The following is a 23,793-nucleotide window of genomic DNA, read 5'->3' as shown; positions in this document are numbered from 1 at the left end:
TGGAGTGGTTCCTTTCTATTTGAGGACCATCACCCCAGCCTCCATGGGCTGGGGCTGGATTGAGTCAGCTCTATCCAGAATGAAATGGGCCCGGCCCCTTTGACAAACAGAAGGTGGCAGTACCCATTGCAGGGACAAAGCTAGGCTTACACCTGGGCTGGATCACTGAAACCCCTGGGCTGGATCTACTGAAATCCCCTCCCTCTGGGGATCAGGGAAGGGATTAAGCTCAGCTTGGGTGGGGGCAGGGCAGGCACCCTAGTGGTGGCTGACACCTGCCAAAGTCAACACCCAGTCTGCAAGGGGGGGCTCTATCCAGCTGGCGGGCCCCCTCCCCCTAGCTCACACCTGGGCCACACTGGCTGCTCACCAGGGAACAAAGTCCACACCTGCACCTTCCCAGGGTCTGGTTCCTCAGTGGCCATCTGGTTCCCCCATGTGGCCCCCAACCTGGGCCTTTGCTTTTTTCAAACATCCCCGCTTTCCAGAGGAGGACACTGAGTCCTGGAGAGAGCAAGTGATGCACCCAGTGTCACTTGCCTCCAAGTGGCAGAACCAGGTTTGAACCCAGGTTACTTGTCTTTTATTTCCCTGCAGGGCTCCAGGCCTCCACCCCAGGGGGCTCCCCGCCAGGATGGCCTCAGCTGGAGACCCCCCCACCGGCTCACGTGATGCAGCAGACCAGAACTTCGACTACATGTTCAAGCTCCTGCTCATTGGCAACAGCAGTGTGGGCAAGACATCCTTCCTGTTCCGCTATGCAGATGACTCCTTCACACCCGCCTTTGTCAGCACCGTGGGCATTGACTTCAAGGTCAAGACTGTCTACCGCCACGACAAGAGGATCAAGCTGCAGATCTGGGTGGGCCCAGCTGCTGTCCTGGGTCTGCAGCTAGAAGGGCCTGGAGTCCCTCTAGGGACATTCATGGGAGGGTGTAGGGCTGTGGGAAGGGATCCCCAGTGAGAGAGAGTAGCCCAGAGTCAGGGAGGTGGGGGAGGTGTGAAGAGCAGGGAAGTATTATCTGAGGTGAATTCATCAGGATGAGGGGATATGCCCTGCCCTGTGAGGTCTGAGGGGGAATCGGTAGTAACCCAAGGCAGCTAGAAGTCCTAAAGACTAATGGGAAAGTGGTTTGAGTACCATCTCAAGTGTGAATCCAGAGGCTCCCATTGAGCCTGCCAGGTGTCAGAGTCACCCCCCACCCCCGCAATGCAGCTGTTGGTAACAGTTGTCAGGGTAACAAGCACCAAGGTGCCTGCATCAAGATAGTATCCTCTGGCCCAGGTGGCTCCTATTTGTGGTCATTAAGTTGGTTCTTGGAGATGAGGTCATAGGGGCTTATAAGTCTGTGAGAGGCACTGACCCCTCAGACTGGAAATTCCTCAAGCACAGGACCATGTCTCACATCAGACTGGAGGTTGTATAGGCAGGCCCATATTTCTCCCATCAGACCCCAGCAGTGAGGGCAGGTCCATGTCGTCCCCATCAGACTGGGGCTGTGAGCACAGTGTCCTGCAGGTGGCTTCTAGCAGGCTGACCCCACTGTTTCCCCAGGACACAGCAGGACAGGAACGCTATCGTACAATCACCACAGCCTACTACCGCGGAGCCATGGGCTTCCTGCTCATGTATGATGTTGCCAACCAGGAGTCCTTCACCGCTGTGCAGGACTGGTGAGTGCTTGCTGATCACTGATCCCCTGACCTTTGCCCTCTTCTTTAACCCCAAATCTCTGGCCTGACAGCCCTCAAACTCCACAGGGCCACCCAGATCAAGACCTACTCCTGGGACAATGCTCAGGTCATCCTTGTGGGGAACAAATGTGACCTGGAGGATGAGCGTGTTGTGCTTGCTGAGGATGGCCAGAGGCTTGCCGATGACCTTGGTGAGTGCCCAACCTGGGCCTTAGGCCCTGGACCTCCCAGAACAAACCCCCATCCCCATGCTCAGATCCCAGGTCCAACCACAGTCTACAACCCTTTGCTCTTTGAGGATCTGCCCAGAAAAATGCCCACATGTGTGCCACCGTCTCCATTTAATTCCAGGGACTCACCCACTGATCCCCACTCCCTGACTCCTGCCCTAGGAACCCAGACTCAAAAAACTATTTCTGGAAATTTATCCCACAAACATCCTCACCCACATGGGAAGCAGCAAGTATGTCAAATTGCAGTACTGTTAGTAGCAGGGAAACCTTGGCAACCTCCCAGGTGTCTCACAGTGGAGGAAGCAACAAAACATAAAGTATATTCATGTGGTGGAATGCTGTGTGGCCATGAAAAAGGGTAAGGGCATTCTTTATGTTCACTATGGCAGGATTTCTGGGATATATGGTTAAGTGGTAAAAGCAAATTGCAGAATAGTGGATATGGCTGCTTCCTTGAGTTCAGGCAGGGGTCAGCAAACATATGCTTAAAGAGCCAGATAGGAAGTATTTTTGGTCATAGGGTCTCTCATAACTATTCAATTCTGCCTGAAAGCAGCCATAGACAATACATCAATGAATGAGTGTGACTGCCAGGAAAACTTTCTTTACAAAAACAGGCGATGGGCCAGATTTGGCTGGCATCTTGCAGTTTGCCAACACCTGCATTAGTGTATAAAAAGGATGAGAGTAAGAATATATATTTATGTTTGCCTACAGGAACTCTGGGAGGATACAGAAGGACCTAGTAACAGAGGTGACCTGTGTGCCCGAGAACCGGGTGGCTGGAAACCAGGGTGGGAGGGGGACTTCTCAGTTTATCTTTTTGAATCAGGTGAATGAATGATCTCTTCAAAATTTAAGCTCAATGAAAGCCTTGTCCTGGAGTATTCTAGTATTCTAGGCTCTCCTAGGACTTTCCTTACAGGAGGTGGTGTAACTACTGTAGGGTAGGGTGGGTTAAGGACCCAGACTCGAGCTAGAACCCCAGTCTGCAGCCCACTGCTGTGTGATCTAGGGCACATTGCCTCCCCTCTCTGTGCTTCCATTTCTCCTCCTAGGAAACAGGGGTGAAACGGTGTCTACTTCATAGGGCTGTTAGAAAGATTAAATAGGCAAAAGCTGGCCTCAGTTGAACATTAACTCATATTGTTTCTCATTCGCTTTGTGATCTTGTATACCTGTGACTCCAGCTCTCTGGGTCTGCACTTCCCTATGTGTCAAATGGAGATAATAACAACCCTACCTCATTGACTTATCATGAGGGTTAAATGAGTTACCACATGTGTAGCAGTTATAAGATTCTGGCACATGTGTAGGTTGCATCTGTTAGCTGGCATGATTGTGAACTATCGTTGATGCCTGCATGTAAAACTGTGAGCACCTTATGGCCGCAAAGCCTCATGGCCCACAAAGCCTCAAATATTTACTATCCGGCCCTTTACAGAAAAAGTCCAAAGAACCCTGGACTATAATAGTCCCCTTTCTCTTTTTTCTTGCCATCAATTTGTGAGAGAAACTGGGTCTTTGTTCTATGGAATGTCTTCCATTTGAGGTTCGGCTCTTTGCTCCCTCATGGTGTCATTTAACCTGCTCCTCTGTCCCATGTGTTTTCTGGGAACTCCAGCCTGGGTTTCATGTCCAGATGTGCTGGAGAGTCCTAAATCCCCAATTTGCCTGGAACTGGTAAAATCACCTACAACCCAGTTGTGGATGTTGCCCACACCTTCCTGCAGAGAATGTCTAGTGCCAGGGCTGGGGGTGGAATTCTTACTCTGTCATTATGTTTAAAGTACCAGAGTACAGAGCAGGAGATGAAATTTTATCCTAATAAAAAAAAAACAACACACACACATGTGCGTGCACACACACCCCTACAAACCCAAATCCAACAATTGTGTATTTGGTTTTTGTTTTTTTCAATATCTTTTTATTAATCTTAGCAAAAGAAAGGGAGAGAGAGAGAGAGAGAGAGAAACATCAATGTGAGAAACATCCATTGGCTACCTCCTGTACACCCCCTACTGGGGATTGAGCCTGCACTGTGGGCATGTGCCCTGAACTGGAATTGAACTGGTGACCTCTTGGTTCATAGGTTGATGCTCAACCAACTGAACCACACTAGTGGGGCTGTATTTGTATTTTTAAAAGTAGAAAGCTAAATATCAAAACACCAATAATAATTGCCTCTGGGTGATGAAACTACAAATGGCTTTTATATTTGTCTTGATCTTTTTCAGCAGTGTTTACCTTCTCTAGCAAATATTTATGATGGGGAGCTGGAAAAGAACTGAGATTGTTTGAGGTAGAGCTACACATGTTTAAGGAAATGCCAGGTTTGCTCAGGAAGGCAGTGGGGTAACATTGATGACCACTAGGTTCAGAGTAGAAGATCTGAGTTCATGCCCTGCCCCTGTTATTTGTCATTCATTCATTCATTCATTCATTCATTCATTCATTCATTCATTCATTCATTCATCCAGTCATTGAGCAAGTAGTTCCCTAGTGCCTGCTCTGTGCTAGGCACTGGCTACAGAGTGGACAAGGCAGACAGAAATCCTGCACTCTTGGAGCTGGTGGTCTAGTAGCGGAGACGGATAGGAAACAGATAATTACACACCTAACTATTTAATTACAATTACATTTTTATAGTGTAGCATGACAAGTGCCAGGTTAGAGGCCCATTTATCTTGTGCTATGTGTAATATGGTGGGTGTGTGTTTGAATTTCTGGCCCACCTTGATGGGTGTGGCGGGTGGGGACACATCAGGGACTTTTAGGGGCAGCTCCCTGCAGGCAGATCCTTAACCAGCCTTTTTAGGGATGCAAGAAGGATTGTCATGTACATCTTTATTTTCAATCTGACTGGCCACTTTTTGTAGCTGAGGAACGTTGGACAAGTCCCCAAAGCATTTGTTTCACCTCCCACCTTTGGGAGAGCAAACAAGTTATGATGGTCACTAAGAATATACCCAAAGCTACCTCACATCCCCCATCCCCAGAAGGAGTCAGCCAGCCAAGACCCAAGGATGTATAATAGGAATATTTATTATTCTTTATTTATTTATATTTAAAATATTTATTTAATATTTATTAACTGCTATTGAGCAAGGCAGCCTAGCGTGAACCCTGGCCCTGCCACATGTTACCTATGTGAATTTAGGTGAGTAACTTTCCCTCTCTGTGCCTTGGTTTCCTCATCTGTAAAATGGGTTTTAAGAGGATGAACCTCAGAGCACCATTAAAGGTGTTTATTTATGTAAAGTTCTTAGAAAGTGCTTGCCACATAGTAAGCATGATATAAGCACTCTTTATCATCATCATTATTATCACTATTTTAGTGCATTCTGTAGGCCAGGAACTATGCATCACGCGCTCTCCACGAACACTGGGAAACCCGCCATTACCTGCCTGATAGAGACTGCAGACTGGTAGCCTCCTGGGCTGAAGCCAGTCTTGAGCTATGTTTTACTTGGTCTTGAGCACATTTTCCAGAACATTTCAAAAGTGCATATAAACATCTAGTTTTGTGGGCACCCTCGCTGCACCTTCCTGTGCAGTATAACTGGGTGGAAGGTAAGCCGCAGCCACCCATGGGCACCCATGCCCTCTACGCACCGGAATGTTACTGCCTGGACTCCTGCAGCCACTGCCTTGGGACAACGAGATTCTTAGGACAGTTTAGAGCAGGGCTGCTGTCACGGGTTTTTATTAACATGGTTCCCATTTTATAGACAAGCACACTGAGGCTCAGAGAGACTAAGGCACTGAGCTGAGATCCCACAACTGCATAACAGACAGAAGTGGGCTTAGAACCCGATTTGGATGATGTCACAGCCCAGGTTTTGCCCCTCAGGGTCTCACAGGTGTCCCCACTTGTGTCTGTCCAGGTTTCGAGTTCTTTGAGGCCAGTGCCAAAGAGAATATCAATGTGAAGCAGGTCTTCGAGCGCCTGGTGGATGTCATCTGTGAGAAGATGAATGAGTCCCTGGAACCCAGCTCCAGCCCTGGCAGCAATGGGAAAGGCCCCACCTTGGGGGATGCCCCACCTCCCCAGCCTAGCAGCTGCAGCTGCTAGAGATGGCCCCAACCCCCACCCACCCCCTCCTGCCTTGGCAGGGAATGTGACTGAGGCATGAGCCACAAGGGCTGTTTCCAAGCTCAGGGCACCCCCTTCCCCCCTGTCAGCTGTCAGTTGCCACTCACTCCCCGCATGGCTCTTTTTCTCACCGTAGCCGCCAGCCTGCCCTAGCAGCCCCTGTCTCAAGCTCCAGACCCTGGGGACTCTGCATTAGAGGCAGAGTCTGGGGAAGTTGACATGCATGAGCTTGCTGCTTTTCAGGTGTTTTTGTGGGGGCACATGGGCAGCCTGTGGGGCTTCCACAGTGCCTTCTGGGTGAGAGCCAGTCCACATCCATTCTGTGTTGGGCATTGTCTGGAGTTCACGAGCCGGTGAAGATGACTTGCCTTCTTCCTCATGCCATGTGGGTTCTCAGAGTTCATCCTTGGAGAAGAGGAACGTGGCTCCTTGCTCAGGGTCCCCTGCTCTGATCCCAAGCCTGCCCATAAATCTCTGATCTCAAGGCTCCCAGGTAGGGAGGTGACTGACCCTGGCAGACCCCTCCCTTCTGGCTTGCAGATCCTCTGTCTGTGAAAACAGTATTAAAGCAGCTTTTCCTGTTGTGAAGGGATAGGGAGTCAGAGCCCCCTGGCTTTGGGGACCCCAGAAGTGCCTTCTGAGTTTGCCTAGAATTTCACACCACCACGACCCTGCCACTGTGTTGCTGTTGGCTTTTCCATGGTATTCCTGAGCTGGGATTGAATTCTGGAATTATGCACTGTGTTAGGCCAGGCAGAGAATTGCTTAGCTCCTGGCCTTACTGCTTGGGGTTTTTTGCCAGGACTTAACCTCAGAGCCTGGAACCTTGTACCTCCCACCCAAACCTGCCTCCTAGGGCCCATTTGGCTAGTTGATGTTTTAAGCAAGGTCTTTCCACATCTTACATCCTGCTAGAGAAGGAAATTGAGCAATGTTCCCATAACCTGCCCTCGCTGGTGACTTTCTGATGTAAGGACTTGGTCTCCTTTCACTTGAGGACTGGTGAAGACCCAGCGTCCATTTCATCAGCCATGTCATCAGTGTGGCACAGGAATGGGACGGTTTTTGCTAATGGAGGAGTCACTCTAAGGAATGTTTTGGATTTTGGCCGGAGGAGTGAGAGAGAGGGTAGGGTTGTGTAACTGCTACTGCCACTTGCACCTCGTGATATAGCCTGGGAGTGGCAGGCAGATGGGGCTGGGCTGGGGTCAGTCTCCCTGGTTGAGGCTTGGGTTCCCAGCTGCCCGGGGCTCCTGCTGAGAGGTTATGTGCAGTTTGGGAATCTTCTGTCTTCATACAGACCCCGCACAGCTCAGTGGCCCTTTCTGCCCTGGAACACTAACTGACGCCCCATAACTTGACAGACACTGTGAGGACAGCCTAAACCGATAATCTGTGTTCCCAATTCTACCCTCCCAGCCCTGCTGGCAAAATGACCTCCTGTAGCCTTAAAGATGTCAGCCTCCTCCTCTGGGGTATCGGGAAAGCCTGGTTCAAGTGTAACATAGCTCTTACCTTTATGGAAACTCTAGATTGAATCTGTTTCTAGCGGGCCCTATTTACCCCATACCAGGGTGTGCCCTTAGAGTTTCAAAGTGAGGATATCTTTGTACACCAACAAGTAAAATGACTGGTGAAATGGTCAAATTCTTGGAAACACACAAAGTATAAGATCTGAATGTTTGGGGTGGGAGTCAGAAATGTTAGTAGCTTTAATATAGAAGTGAAATTAAATTAACCGAATGTCTTAAGATGCACCACGGGCTGTCAGGATGCTGTTGGCCAATCCATTTTCCCTAAGCTGCTGCCAGAAAAAATGGTGGTTCAGACAGCAGTTATCTGAGGGACAAGCCTATTGTCACCGCCTGAGTGATAAAACCTGCTTTGGCTTTATCTTGTACCCGATTTGGCCCAACCTTTCTGTTTACACAAGATTTTTCAACAGTTCAGTTTCAAGTAGCAACTGAGACAGCTGCCTCTGGGTTCTCTCGAGACTGGGATTAATGCAGGAGAATAACGTATTTTTGTTTCTTCTGAAAATAAGGCAAGATTTTATTTTATGATGCTTGAGGGGAGGTTTGACTCAAGATGCTCTCTGGGGAACAGAAACTGATGTCCTCCAGGTCACTGGGGGAAGGAGGTTTGTTGAGTTTACAAACAAAATTAAACCAAAGGCTGTGGGAAAACCACGTTCCAGCTCCAGGGAGATGGGCCCGGAGCTGTCGCCTGAGGCTGGGCCCTGTGTTGGTGCTGTCCCTTCCTACCATTTGCTTTTAGCAATTTGCCTTTCCACAGGCAGTTCAGTGGGAAATTGCCATGATCACTGTGGTTTAGGGTTCTGCTTTCTTTTTCCTTTTTCTTGTTGCTTTTCTGGGGGTCATATTCTTGTGTCTTTCTCTCCTGCTCCACTTAGAAAAACAAGTAAAGGGTGAAATTTGGCCTCAGTGTTGAAGCGCTAATTCTGCTAACTGGCTTCTTCCCTACAATCCCAAAACACTACGGAGCGAGCTCTCAGCCTGTTTGTTCCTGTCCTGGATGTGGTTCCCCAGCATAGGCGATTCTTTGATATCCATTGGAAAGACGTGCACTTTTCTCCACAAGAAAAAAAAAAAATAAAGCCGTTGTGCCAGATGCAGTTGTTTTTTATTTCCATTAGTGAAATGCGATTTCCAGGAAGAGGGCAATTGAATCACAGCTGAGCAGATGGTTGAGGGCCATGCGTGATGCAGCAGATCCCGGATTAGGCCAGGAAGGCTCAGGCCTGGGGCTGTGTCTAGCTGGAACTTGGCTCTGGAAAGTTCCTCTGCACGGAGGGCAGGAAGGATAATGGTGCCCCAACGAATTCTACTAGGAAGGTCTGTCCTCCCCCACAGCTGCGAGAGGGCGCCTGTGGGCACCCCAGTCTGGTCACATCCCTCTCAGAGCCCTCCATGGCTCCCACTTTGACATTTGGGACTAAATACCAAAGTGCTCCCTGTGGCCTACAAAGTACTGCATGGTCTGACCTGCCACCTCCTTCCCCTCAGCTCTTCCCACTTGCCTCCTACTCTTGCTTTGCTCCAGTCACATTGGCCTCCTTGCTGCTATTTGAATAGACCAGGCCCCTGTCTCAGGGCCTTTGCATTGCCCTTTCCTGTGCCTGGAACCCTCTTATCCCAGGTCATCACAAAGCTTCCCTCACTCATTTCCTCTTTCAGGTCTTTCTACAAATTTCACCTTCTCACTGCCCCCCACTTCAGTACTTTAGCACTGCAACCCCTCTCCCAGCATTTCTGATGTCTCTTTCCCTGTGCCCTCCTTCCCGTAGCCCCTAGAATATAAAATACTATATCATTTACTCATTTAACTTAAACAAGTGTTTCCTTCAATGCAGGGTTAGCTCCTCAACTGCAGGGATTTAAGAATATTTCACCACCGTACCCAGCTCTGTCCCTGTCTGCTATAGTAAAACAGAAATACTTGGTCTTTGTCCCTGGTTCTGGCACACATCTCTTAAAACCCCTGTTATCTCGCAAGTGCTAAGTGTCTTTTGTATGCTAATAAGAGCACTGGGGTGGGGGTGGGGGGGTGGTAGCTTCAGGATGGGAGTTGGTCTCTGGAAAGACCAAGCTGTGATTAGAGTGTTGGCACTGTCAGTCCGGCCTCCTAACCTCCAGGGAGGAAAGAAGGGCTGGAGATAGAGTGAAAATCAATGGTCAATGATTTAATCAATCATGCCTATGCAATGAAACCTCTATGAAAACCCTAAACTATGGAAGAGCTTTCTGGTTGGTTAACACATTGAGGTGCTGGGAGGGTGCTGTGGCCAGAGAAGGCATGGAAATTCCACACCCCTTCCCCATACCTTGTCCTATACATCTCTTCCATCTGACCATTCCTGAGTTATATCCTTTATAATAAACATAATAGCAAGTAAAGCCTGAGTTCTGTGAGTCATTCTAGTTATCAAACCTGAAATGGAAGGATGGTTGAAACCCCCTGACTTTGTAGCCAACTCAGACGGAAGTGTGTCTCACCTGGGGACCCAATACTTGCCACTGGCATCTGAAATGGGGGCATTCCTGTGGGACTGAGCCTCTAACATGGACTCTGGGTACTTAGTATCAGAATTGAATTAAAGGGTAGGACGCCCAGTTGGTACCTGCAGAGGCTTGCTTGATACAGAAAATCCCCCAATTTGGTGTCAGAAGTATGAGTAAAAACAGTTTATTTCTGACATACAGCAGGTACTGGATAGATGTAGGTTCAGTGAATGAATGGATTGCAGAGCCCGAGAATGAGCCAGGTCCTCGGACTTGCATACGGTACCAAGATTCTCATCCCTGGTCTCCATGCCTTCTCTCTGCAGCCTTGCCCCCAGGAGGTGGCCCCCTCTGAACAAGGTGAGTTGTGTGGGGAGGGGGGCTGCTCTCTCCTGGTCACCCTAGCTAACGTCCCAAAACCAGCTCTCTTGGTCACTTGGATCCCAGCCCAGGCCTGAACCAATGACTGAGGTCAGACAGATGAAACGTGCTGATTGTCTGGCTGGAAGTACCTGCCTGCAACTGGCTTAGGGACAGAAACCTGAGATATGGGCTGGTTCCAAAGAAAGCTAGGTGTGTTTTACGGAAGTGGGAGTTAATTGCAGTGATTACAAATATGACTGTGCCCATTTTATTATCCTCCTCAAAATCTCCCTAAAAGAAAGATGAAAAAATTAGATAAATTTGCAATCCCCAATGGAAGAATTGTTGCAGCCTGCTATGGTCACTGGATGAAGCCCTAGTTTTATTGATTCTCAGCTGTGACCATGGCCACCTGTTAGAATCACCTGGGTTCATGGATGGATTTTTTTTTTTTTACTGTGTTCTCATATGTGGGGAGGGGTGAGGGAGCTCTCTGGAGTCTCTTTTACATGGGCACTAATCCCATTCATGAGGGTCCCACACTCATGTCTTCATTACCTCCCAAAGCCACACCTCCTAATACCATCACTCTAGGGATTAGGTTTTAACTTATGAATTTTGAGGATACTCACATACACACATATTCAGTCTGATTTTACAATGGCATTAGGGTTGCCAACACAAATGTATACATTTATTTTTATTTTTATTTGTTTTTTATATTTTATTTTTGTATACATTTTTAAAGATGTGTACTGAAGTATGAAGGGGGACAATAATACTGTTTGGGATTTGTTTTAAATTCACCAAAAGAAAAAAGGAGATAGTGAATCAAATCATGTGGAGCTCTTGGTGATTGCTGAATCTGGGTTAGGGGAATATGGGGGGTTCTTTGGACAAGTTATCTTTTGTGAACATTTTCAATTTTTCCCCCACATAATAATTTACAAAACAAGACAGTTGCATGAGAAAGCAGGCCATGCCACCCCATGCAGGCACTTAGAACCAAAATCATTGCCAGCTAGTATGAAAATAAAGCAAAGGAGAAAGGAGTCAGATTGACAGGGCTTTCCCAAGTCTCTTATTTCAATCTCCCTTCAAAAAGCAATGAGTGACACAGAGAAACAAAAAGGAGGCCACATCTCCAGCACCATGTGGGCCCCGGTGTTCTGCCTTCCCCAGGTCTGTCCTCCCAGCTTGACAAACAGCAACAAGGTGGCAATAATGCCTGGCAGCTAAACTTGGGGACTAAAGAAACATTGAACCAACTTGAGGGACTTCTGGAACCTGAATCAAATTGGATACACAGAGATGAAGAGCATCCTGTTCCAGAAAGGGCAGGGGCAGGGTTTTATAGATGGCCAAAGGTCTCTCAGGGCCAAGTTGGGGATGGTTTGGACCTGTTAAAACAGACAGTTTCAGTGGTGGGTAGAAGGTGGAGGCCTTTCATGATGCACATGAGCCATTCTCCTTTCGCTTCCCCCAGGTCTTTTCTCTGTCCTCTACTGTTCTCCTCTGGGTCCTGCAAACTACATTTTCCAGAAACCCCTGCCCTCTTCCTTCCTGTCAGGTTTGTAAATCTAGTTTGGATTAAAGGTAAATTAATTTCAATAGCTTACGAAAACTTTGCTCCAATATAGCTCTGTTTTCTCCAACCTTCTTCATGCTATTATTGTCACGTAAATTACATTTTAACATAAGTCTATCAACACAGTTTTCTAGTTATTGCCTTACGCAATTATCTTTAAATAAGATAGGAGAAGAGAAGGTTTTATAAAAAAATATGTCTTTATTTAATTTTTATTTTACTTTTTAATATATCTTTATTGATTTCAGATAGAGGAAGGGAGAGGGAGAAAGAGAGAGAGAAACACCAATGATGAGAGAGTCATTGATCGGCTGCCTCCTGCACGCCCCCCACTGGGGATCGAGCCTGCAACCCGGGCATGTGCCCTGACGGGGAATTGAACCTCGATGCTCAACTGCTGAGCCACGCCTGCCGGGCAGGAGAACAAAAATTTTAACAAACAAAAAAAATTTCTCAGAGGCTTATCTGAAGTTGGCTCTGAGCAAAGAGCCGCTCCTTGGACAGGCTCAGGGATGAGAATAGCTCCTGCGCATAGTGTTCTCATGGTGAGCGGCCTCCGAGCGTATCTAGTGGTGCATGAAGGACTCATCATATTTCTGCCACTGCCTCCCTGTGATCCCTGCCTTGGATAAGACCTCTCTCGAGTTGATCACAATAACTCCCCGGAATCACAGGGCATTGTGCAAAGCCTCCAGTGCGCTCCACCTCACCAATGCCTAACAGCAAACTAAGGGGCAGCCCATTTTACAAATGAGTGAAGCTGTGGTCCTGACTCATGTGGTTCTAAGCCCCCACCCTCGCCCACCCAGAGAAGTGCCGGCCAGACTCATTAGCTGGATGAAGAGGGCATATCCCCAGGGTAAGGTGTTTCTCACCTGAATCACGTCTGAGGGCTCCAGCACCCACGTGCCTTCCTCACCCTTTCTAAGTGAACCATTAATGAGATGACCCTGCTCAAAATGACCTCCCCTCTCAGCTTCCTAGTTTTATATTTCTCCTGAACACTTATCACTATCATACATTTTCCAATTTATTTATTTTTCTTTAAAATTTTTTTTTATTGATTGATTTGAGAGAGAGAGAGAAACATCAATTTGTTGCTCCATTTATTCATGACTTCATTGGTTGATTCTTGTATGTGCCCTGACCGGGGATTGAACTCACAACCTGGGGTCTACCATGGTGATCGCCAACAAAATCTGGAGTTACCATCTGGTGGATGACATCTGTGGACACGTGCCAGTCCCAGGCCCTGGTCCCGATGGATTTATAGCAACTACTTGGATAGGTGTAGCCAGTCGTCATCTCAAAGGAAGAGCCAGAAAAATCTGTGTAGTTCTTCACCCCACAGCACTTCAGCTGCAGAGAGGAAAATAAACACTTGAAGACTTCCTTTCAAATATTAAAATAACAGAAACAATAGAAATCACAGTCACCATGACTACCATCTAAAGCAGCCATAATATTCCAGGGTCTTGGCTAAGTGCCTCCCTTACCCTCCACCCCCACATGGTTCAGAACCCCCCATGGTTCTCATCTTACTTGGGATAAAAGCTGAACTCCTCATCATGGCCCACAAGGCCCTGAATGACCTGCCCTGTCTCCTCCAGGCCCTCATCTCTGCCCACTCTCCCTTTTACTCACTCAGCTTTAGCCTGTGGTCTCCTTAATGTTTCTCAAACACACTTAGCAAGCTCCAACCTTAGGCCCCTTAGACAGGCTATTCCCTCTTTTTGGAATGCTGTTGTATCAAATATCTGCAAGACTCTCTCCCTCACTTCATTCAGCTTTCTGTTTAAATGTCCCTCCTCAGGAAGGCCTGCCCTGACCCCTTCTTCCAAGTTAGCCACAGCCCTGGTATCAGTCAGGCTGGGCAAAGTGATGCTGTGTAACAAACAATTCCTCAATCTCAGCCATTTGTTTCTCTTCACCCCCCCGGGCCCATCACAACTTGGAAGGGGAACTCTGTTTATCAAAGTTACTCAGAGATTCAAGTGGATGAAGCAGTTACCATCCAGATGGTTCCACTATTGTAACAAAATAAAGGAGAGCTCTGGAGAGCCTGGCACTGGCAATTAACTAATTTGACCTGGAAGTGACAAACGTCACTTCTGCTCATTGGCCAGAACTCATCACATGACCCCCAACTAACTTCCAGGGGGCCAGGACAGGCCCTTCTACTGTGTGCTGAAAATATGTGACAAATAGTACTTGCAAGTCAACAAAACCCTTGCTCTCTGTGCCCTTTCCATGCCTTGTTTTCTCTCATAGCACTCATCACCCCTTATAGCAATGCTTACTTGGTAGCTTCTTGTCCATCTTCCCACTCAAGTATCAGCAACAGAATGGCAAGGATTTTGTTTTGTGCTTAGCTGTGTTCCCAGAGCCCTGAGGAGTACCCAGCACGTAATAAGATTAGTTGAAGTGCTGTCTGAATGAATGAGAGATATCTTCTACTGTCTCAAGCTTGAGAAGGCAAAACTGGGGTGCAGCAAGCCCTCTGCGCATTGTGTGATCCCTCCCAAGCCCCATAGCAGTTCCTGAACCAAACTAAGATGTGGAGCATCCCTAAGAACAGGCTTCTCCTTCCAAATGCTCCCTGGCCTCAGAGACCCTCCTCAACTGCCTGCCCCAGGAACTTAGATGACACAAAGATGCTGGTTCTTCTCCTTAAATAACCAAGATTCAAATTGTAAGTCTCACTAGCTGACACCCATGCATATGGCTACTAACAAACAAACAAAAAAAACAAGTGTTGGCAAGAATGTAGAGAAACTGGAACCCTCGTGCTTTGCTGGTGGGAATGTAAAATGGTGTAGCTGCTGTGGAAAACAGTATGGAAATTCCTCCAAAAATTAAGCATAGACTTGCCATATGATCCAGCAATTCCACTTCTGGGTGTACACCTAAAACAGCGATTTTCAACTGGTGTGCTTCAGCACACTAATGTGCTGCAAGAATTTTTAAAACATGCAATACCTAACTCTTTAGTCAGGGGCACTGACCTCTTTTCCCTTATATTGTCAAATAAAAAAATGACAACAGCCAACACGACAATAGCCGTCTGGTGTGAATGAATTAAAATTATACCTTTTTTTTTTTTGGCAGAGAGGCAAAATATATTTTTTGGTGTGCTGCAAAATTTTAGTAATTAGTTTATGTGTGCCACGAGATGAAAAAGGTTGAAAATCGCTGACCTAAAAGAACTGAAAGCAGCCCTGGCTGGCTTGGCTCAGTGGTTAGAGCATTGGCCCTTGGACTGAAGGGTCCCAGGTATGATTCCGGCCAAAGGCACGTACCTGAGTTGCAGGCTTGATCCCAGGCCCTCCGGAGGGGCTATGCAGGAGGCAACCAATCGATGTGTCTCTCTCACATCGATCTCTCTCTCTCTCTCTCTCTCTCTCCCTTCCACTCTCTCTGAAAAGCAATGGAAAAAATATCCTCAGGTGAGGATAGGAAGGAAGGAAGGAAGGGAGGGAGGGAGGGAGGGAGGGAGGGAGGGAGGAAGGAAGGAAGGAAGGAAGGAAGGAAGGAAGGAAGGAAGGAAGGAAGGAAGGAAGGAAGGAAGGAAGGAAGGAAAGAACTGAAGACAGGATCTCAAACACTCAAGGAGAACTTGCACACCCATGTCCACAGCAGCATTATTCATAACAACCAAAAGGGGGGAGCAACCCCAGTGTCCACTGAAGGATGAACGGATAAGCAAAATGTGCTGCATCCATACAAAGGAATATTTTTCAGCCTTAAAAAGGAAGGAAATTCTGACCCATGCCACAACACGAATGAACCCTGAAGGCATTGTGCTGAGTGAAATAAGCCAGTCCCAAGAGGACAAATATTGTGTGATTCCACTTACAGGAGGTCCCTGGAGGAGTCAGATCCATAGACACACAAAGTAGACGGTGGGAGCCAGGCGCGGCGAGGGGAGTTGGGGTTTAATGGGGCCTAGTTTCAGCCCGGGACGGCCAGAGGGTTCCGGAGCCGGATGGTGGGGATGCTGCTCAACACTGTGAATGTGCTTAATGCCACTTAAAATGGTGAAGATGGTAAATGTTATGTTATGTATATTTTACCACATTAAAAAAAGATGTGACTTTCACGTTCTCCGTGACCAGGTTCCATCCCGCGGAATAGTCACCTGGCTCACTGTAACCTCTGTAATTCTTCGGGGTCACCAAGGGGTGTTCCAGGGCTCTTTCTCCAACCTCAAAGACCAAACGTGAAGCCATGGGCACAAGCGAGGTGCCCGTTTGGTGAGGTTTCTTGGGGACAGAGCAGAGCGGTGGGGGCTTCGGTTCCGCTTCCCTCACGTTCCCTCCCCTCGGATGACAAACTCAGGCTCCGCCAGCCGAGGGAGAGACACGGGGAGCGTGGGTCGCGAGCCCAGCGCATCTGGTCGCATCCATCACAGGCCAGTTTGAATCATCTGCTCTTTCTAGTCGCCCACACATCCGCCACCCCCTCCAATTTGGCTGTAACTCTATTAAAGATTGAATATCAACGTTAGAAACTGAATCTCTCTCTCTCTCAATCTTTCTCTCTGCACAGAAAAAACCACCACCACACATTTAAATTTCTACTTTTTAAATAAAGGCCTAAATTTTAAAAATTTCCCCTGAAGAGGTGATATAATCACATGGTTCAAAATTCACAAAGCACAGAAGGGTAGCCCATGAAAAGGCTCCCTCCCACCTTTTCCTCCCAGCCAACAAGTTCCTCCCACTCCACGACGACTGTCACTGTTTCCTGTGTCCCAAAAGAGATATTCTGTGTGTCAAGGCAAGTATATTCTATTTTCCCCCCTTGCTTTATTCTACTCTTGTTCTGCATCTGGCTGTTCTCTAACAAGGGTGGCAATTGCTCTTGGTTTCCTGCTCATGCCCCTGTGGCCTTCGGCATTTCTGTGCACGGGGTGCCTGGGTGCCCACTGCCAGCAACCAAGGGCTTTCTGTGGCCTCTCGACCACATGCGTCCTGGCAGCAGCACTCAAGCCGTGACTGATGGAAGGTGGTGGGCCAACGCCGCAGCTTCCTTGCCCCTTGAGTGGAAAAGCAGATGTGTGCTCTGCACTGCGCCCCAGATGTCCCCCAGCAGAACTGAACCCAGTTGCCCACAGTTCACCTTTTAGAAACTGCTTTCCCTTTCCTGCCTCACTTCCCTGTCCCTACGGAGCCTTCCAATTCTTGTCTCAGAGTTGGCCTCTGGGGGGACACAAATGAGGACATCACTAAGTCCTGAAGAACATACCATCTCATTCATAGAGAGCCTTCTCCTTCCTTCTTTCCAGCTGCACTGGACTCTCTTGTAATGATTATTATAAATTAAACACACACACCCCACCACCAGTGAGGCTCACTAGGCCAGGGGCAATCTTTTGTATATCCCATATGTATGTCATTCTGCCCACGAACAAACAAATCCTTGAATAATTCCTAAAAATGGGATGGATGGGTCAAAGCATCTCTCGTTGTCATCTGGATGGATTTTGCTAACTAGCCCCGTTTTCAATGTATTTCAAAAGCCCCAACAACTTTCACAGCTTTTCCCATTACTTCCTACCACCCCACCACCCAAAGCAGGAGAGATGGTCGGATGACCTGGGCCAGTTTCTTGAAGCCTTCGAGGGGAGGGCTGAGGTTTTCGGCTTTTCATCCCATCTCTGAAGGTCCAAACTCCCTTGCTAGGGACCTGAGGTCCAGCCACCCCTGGATCTCGGCGGGCAGCGCAGAGCCTGAGGGCCTCCCGGCGGGGGTGGGCGTGAGGAGGTTCAGTTGGTTCTGTTTCTAATGCGGAAGGAGAGGAGCAGCACGGTACTTACACCTGGGAGGACGGCAAGAACCGCTGTGGCGACCGCGATTTCCACAGTGAGAGTGACAACCATGCACAAGAAGCACTGGAAGACACAAGGGGTGGGTGGGAGCCGGGAGCCTGCTGGGCATCTCTGCCCACACCGCAGGCCACATAACCGCCCCGGTTTGAAAGGACTCACACCCAGTGGGGTAGGGAGGTGTTATTTCCTTCATGTGTCACTTTCCTACATGTTGTCCAGGATGCCGGCACTAGGGTATTCTTAGGAGCCAGCTAACTGGACCCCCATTTCACACCCAGCACTTTATGGGCGTCAGGGAGGCTTAAGTGGGGACTTCTGTATGTTGCAGATGGCAGGGGCGGTGGGAAGCAGAAAGGCGGTGGGTAGGACAAAGCAGAGGCAGGAGGAGGGGAGAAGCCTCAGACCTGCCAATGTGGGAAGAGGGGTGACACCTGAAGGAGGGGGACAGGTGACAGGTTGGTGGGTGCCAGGAAGAAAAATATCAACATTTGCTAACGTTTCCAATAAATTTACTTGCACAGTGAAAAACAATGGGAAATTTGGCAAGAAGAGGGGAGGTCTTCAAGTGACCCATTAAGGAGAAACCACCTCCCTCCCTCCCGGTGTCTCACTTTCCCCATCTGTACAATATAGAGGTGGGACCAGCTCCAGGGGTCTCTGTGGGTTCTGTGGAATTTCTTGAGGCCAGAAAGGGGCAAGTAAGGTCAGCTCTTGGCTTCACCTATTTCCATTTATGCGTACCATTATTATTATTATTATTATTATTATTATTATTATTAAAGATCTATTTGATAATTGAGGCTTTGAGTCACCAGGCTGGCTCATGGCCAGGCTTGTCTGGCCTTGACACAGAGAGGCAAGAAAGTGCAGCAGATACACCCTTGAGGTCTCCAGAGCCCACAGGGGTAAACGGGGGTGCAGGGTTTAGCAATTGTAGAACCCCAGACGAGTGGCTCATGTAACATATTATGAGGACTAATATTAATATCAATGTTACTATTTCCCTGCTTCTGGGTGTCAGCAAGTCCTAGTGGCTCTATCTTCAGAATCTATCCCAAAAGAAGCTGCCCATTGTCACCCCCTCCCACAACTCCACCAGGTCCAGCCCCCACCATATCCCACCTGGACAAGCACAGTGCCTCTGCTCTGGTCCCCTCACACTGTTCCCCCCATGGACACCAGAGGGCGCCCACAAGCACCTGAGCCCTGCAAGTCCCTTCTCTGCTCAGAAACTTCTGTGGCTCCCAACACAATCAAAAAAACTTTGCTTTTGTGAGTGAGATCTCAGAGGCTTTGGAGGGACAGATATTGAAGGTAAAGCAGATCAGGCTTTCAGATGGGTTGGATGTGGGGTGTGTGATAGAGAGGACTCTGATTCCTCCAAGTTAAACTATGGTGAGAACAGTCTCCATATCATATTAAAAATAAGACAAAATAATGCAGGCACAGAACATGGCTAATAAATATTTGCTGAACATAATTAAGAAAGGAAATGAGAGATGATGGAGTTTCAGGGAGGAAGAGGGTGGGGGCAAGGTGCTCTAAGAGGTGACTAGAGTAAAAATCTCCCTGAAATCTTCAGATCGAAATAACTGGATATTTGTAGCAACACAGTAGAGGAAGGGAAACAAACCAATGGAGACAGATTAAACATAAGGTGGGATAATCTGCTCAGACAAGAGTCTAAGGGAAATGGGAATGGGGAAGCCGAGAGCTGGATTTTAAAGAGATGTTTAGCCAAGGCTGTGTGTGAAAATAAGGCATGTAAAATCTGAGACATGCTATCTGCCTGATCATGCTCAAAACTTTCATTCCCACACCCCAGGCCACATACAGTAGTATATCATCTGCTGGGGGAAAAATAAAATCAGATCCCTACCTCACACCACACATGATTAAACCCCTGAAGGATACAGGAAAGAGCTCTAAGTGAGACACATCATAAAGGAAAAGATGAATGTATTGATGCCATCCAATGAGACACCGTAAACACTGTAAAATAGGGATTTACAGCATGTGCAGTGAGGATTTGTATGTAAGAAGGGAGTTTTGGGGTCTGCATGCAGATCCAACTTACAAACAAGAGAGTGCCTCTGCTTTCTTTGGTTGCTCCATACCACCTGTCGAAGCCAAGCAGCACCGTGATGCAGCCCATCACCAGGCACAGGGAGCCAGTGTGGAACAGGCATGCAGAGGGCAGCCCGAGGCCTCTTGTGAGGAAAGCCCCTCTGAACTTGACATAGATGCCTAGGCCAATGAGGGTCACACCAGACATCTTTAGAACAGAAATCAGAAACGGAAAGGCAGCTTGTCAGTTGTATATAAATAAAACTCTCCTGGGGGAAGGAAAAGGAGAGTACAGGCCAATAAAATTAGCAAAAACATTTAAAAAATAATACCCGGTGTTGGTGAGGAGGTGGAGAAACATTCTTATACATAGCTGCCAGGCAACAAACTTTTTTGGGGGGGAGGGACAGGAGGACACTTGCAATTCATATCTATCTATTTATTTATTATTTATTTATTTATTTATTTATTTATTTATTTATTTTTATTGATCTTTAATCCTCATCCAAAGATATCTTTTCCATTGCTTTTCAGAGAGAGTGGAAGGGAGAGAGAGAGACAGAGAGAAAAGTCAGTGTGAAAGAGACACATCAACTGGTTGCCTTCCGCACGAGCCGCAACTGGGGCTGGTTATCGAGCCTGCAACCGAAAAATGTGCCCTTGGCCGGAATTGAACCCAGGAACCTTCAGCTGCAATTCATATTTAAAACATTAAAGGTTTTATGGTAAAGAAATCTTTACCTAGAAATTCTATTTACCTGTCTATCTATTATCTATCTTTATCTTTCTATCTATCTATCTATCTATCTATCTATCTATCTATCTATCATCTATCTATCTATCTATCTATCTATCATCTATCTATCTATCATCTATCATCTATCATCAATCTATCATCTATTTATCTATCATCTATCTATCATCTATCTATCTATCTATCTATCTATCTATCTATCTATCTATCTATCTATCTATCATCTATCATCATCTGTCATCTTTCTACCTGTCTACTTATCTGGCTGTACTTTGCTGACCCCTATTGTAGGAGAATGTTTATTAGTACAAAAATATCTTTTCAATGCCTTAATCAGTTTTTTTAAAGTAGATCGTGCCTGGCCGGGCATGGCTCAAAAGTTGAGCATCGGCCTAGGATCCAGGAGATCGAGGTTCGATTCCTGGTCAGGCCACATGCCTGGGTTGCTGGCTCGATCCCCAGTCTGGGGCATGCAGGAGGCAGCCGATTAGTGACTCTCTCATCACTGATGTTTTTCTCTCTCCCTCTCCCTTCCTCTCTCTAAAATCAATGAAGATATATTAAAAGAAAAAAAGTGGATTGTTCCCTAGCTGGTTTGGCTCAGTGGTTAGAGTGTTGGCCCACCAACTGAAGGGTCTCAGGTTCAATTCCGGTCAGGGCACGTGCAGGAGGCAACCAATCAAAGTGTGTCTCTCACACCGATGTTTCTCTCCCTCTCTCTTCCACTCACTCTGAGAAGCAATGGAAAAATATCCTTGGGTGAAAGTTTAAAAAAAAAAGTGGACTGTCAGAAGTCACGCCCTTTGGTATTTGCCCAATGGAGTTGAAAACTTATGTCCACACACAGATTTGATAAACTGGAGACCCTGCAGCAGGATTACCCGAATTGTAGCTTCAGGATTTTAGCTGTACCAGAGGCCTTTATGTGCTATACATATTCTGTATAAAGTTTTATATGTATGAATTGGGTACATAAACAGTTCTCCATTTTTCTAAGAGAATGTAATAAATGTAGCATTGTGGATGAATATTTTTAAAAACTCATGTCCACACAAAAACTGGCACATGAATGTCTTAGCAGCTTTATTCATAATTGCCCCAAATTGGAAACAACCAAGATGTCTTTCAGCAGGTGAATGGACGGATAAACTGTGGTCCATCCGAATGGTGGAATATTAGTGCTAAAAACAAATGAGCTATCAAGCCTTGGAAAGACACGAAGGAACTTTACAGGCATATTGCTGAGTGAAAGAAAGACTATATGATGTATGATTCTAAGTCTAGGGCAGTGAAATTCCTTCATATGGCAGTGATTTTCAACCGGTGTGCCACAAGAATTTAAAAAACATGCAACACCTGACCATTTAGTCAGGGCACCGACCTCTTTTCCCTTAGATTGTCAAACAAAAAATGACAACAGCCAACAAAACAATAGCCGTTTGGTGTGAATGAAACAAAATGTTACCTATTTTTTTTGTCAGATCGGCAAAAAATCTATTTTTTAGTATGCTGCAGAATTTTAGTAATAAGTTTATGTGTGCCATGAGATGGAAAAGGTTGAAAATCACTGCCATATGGTACTAAAATGATGGCTATGTCATCAAAAGCCATAAGATGTACAAAACCAGGAGTAAAGCCCAAAGCACACCATGGACTTTGGGTGATAATTCTGTGCCAATGTAGGTTGATCAATTATAACATATACACCACTCTTGGGATGTGGATAGTGGGGGAGGCTGTGCACTGTAGGGGCAGGGGGTACATGGGAAATCTCTGTCTTCTGTTTAATTTTGCTGTGAACCTATAACTGCTCTAAAAAAAGAAATTCTACTGAAAAGGGGTATAAAGATAAATTTTTTTTAAAGTAAAAAGAGTGGATTGTAAAGTAATAGCTTCCCATGTTTGTTATGCTGTTTTTACAAGATATATAGAGAAGTCTGGAAGGATCTAATAATGGTGAGTTTTATTGAGCAATGTTCCCATGATAGGCATAAGCCCTTTAAATGCACTGTCTCCTTTAATTCCCATCAAAATGTCATAGTACAGGTAACAAGAGGAGTGATATTTAATATCCTCTCTTCCTGGTAGCCTGCCCTTATACTCGTCTACTATCAAAACAATTACTTCTTGAACAATGCACATTTCAAGTTATTTTTATAGTAAGAAAAAAACGTTTTGAAAAATTTAAAGGACCAAGAAAATGACCACTCCCTCCTGCCCTCCCAAAACAATTTAGTTTCTGCAGGATTTGACTTAGAGCCAAGCTGTCCCTCCACTGCCTCTGGGCTCCCAGGTCACGCTCTTCTGTGATTTTCACCAGCTCCGGGCAGCGGACTACGCCTGTTACCAACGCGTCCTGCTCCTCCTCGGCCTGGCCCACATTCCTCCTGCTTCCCTGGGGACCACAGATCTGGATGCCAATGAATTTGGATCAACTTATTTCTGTCTTTGAGGGAGTTAGGCGTGGAGGAAGGGCTGTGAAGCCACGGGGCCTGGGTTGTGACATACTTACAGCCATGAAGCCATTGAGGAAAGATAACAGTCTCTTCAAAGAAGAATAGGGACTGTGCATTTCAGCCATGTTGGCAGACTGGGGTGCCCTGGACATTTAAGTCAGCATCTTCCTAAACCTCTGAGCTACTGTTCCCTGAGATGGTAGAGGTTTGGGGGAGGGGGGGTACTAAAGCTGACTTGCTCTGCCCCTCTCTGTTCTGGCTGCCTGATCACCTGCAGCAGGGGGGATTCATTCATAAGCCTTTATCACATCACAAGTGGATGCTGGAGTCCATGCCCCAAACTGCCTTCCTGCTGGCTCCTCCAAACAGGACACATGAGGGGTGGAAAAAAGGCATGATGTGCCACCCCTGTACCCCCAGATGCCATGGGGGTCCTATGGATAGAGTGTTCAGCACTGACCACTTATGTGGTTGATGCCCCCTGTTAGACTGGGGGGCTTCAAGGGGGAAGGGACCTGGGCTGCCCTACTCATGACTATATTCCCAAAGCCTGTACACAGTAGGTGCTCAAGAAATGACTGTGGAGTGAATGAATCAAGAGGCACCATGATGCAGGCACCATGATGCAGGACTCTACAAGCCACTGAGTGCCCAAATCCCCTGCCCACACGTAAGCTCATTTGGCTCAT

The 23,793-nt window shown here is 47.0% G+C and overlaps 2 protein-coding genes across 2 annotated transcripts; one reads left to right on the top strand and one right to left on the bottom strand.

The window, feature by feature from the left end:
- Positions 1–600: 600 nt before the first annotated feature.
- Positions 601–10,304, top strand: RAB3D (RAB3D, member RAS oncogene family). Its single transcript, XM_016207877.2, has 4 exons — positions 601–862; positions 1,556–1,674; positions 1,762–1,886; positions 5,816–10,304. The coding sequence occupies exons 1-4, from the start codon at positions 635–637 to the stop codon at positions 6,001–6,003; spliced, it is 660 nt and encodes a 219-aa protein (XP_016063363.1). The 5' UTR covers positions 601–634; the 3' UTR covers positions 6,004–10,304.
- Positions 7,772–23,229, bottom strand: TSPAN16 (tetraspanin 16). The gene is made up of 6 exons (XM_087816166.1): positions 23,161–23,229; positions 19,905–20,102; positions 17,816–17,890; positions 16,098–16,202; positions 13,207–13,356; positions 7,772–7,828 (listed from the first exon to the last, which is right to left on the bottom strand). Exons 1-6 carry the CDS (start codon positions 23,227–23,229, stop codon positions 7,772–7,774), a joined length of 654 nt encoding a protein of 217 aa, XP_087672292.1.
- Positions 23,230–23,793: the final 564 nt, after the last annotated feature.

The sequence above is a fragment of the Miniopterus natalensis genome, chromosome 4 (assembly GCF_054644295.1).
Source record: "Miniopterus natalensis isolate mMinNat1 chromosome 4, mMinNat1.hap1, whole genome shotgun sequence".
NCBI classification, from domain to species: Eukaryota; Metazoa; Chordata; class Mammalia; order Chiroptera; family Miniopteridae; genus Miniopterus; species Miniopterus natalensis.
Note: the sequence above shows the minus strand (reverse complement) of the source record. Positions and strands in the feature narration are given on the sequence as shown.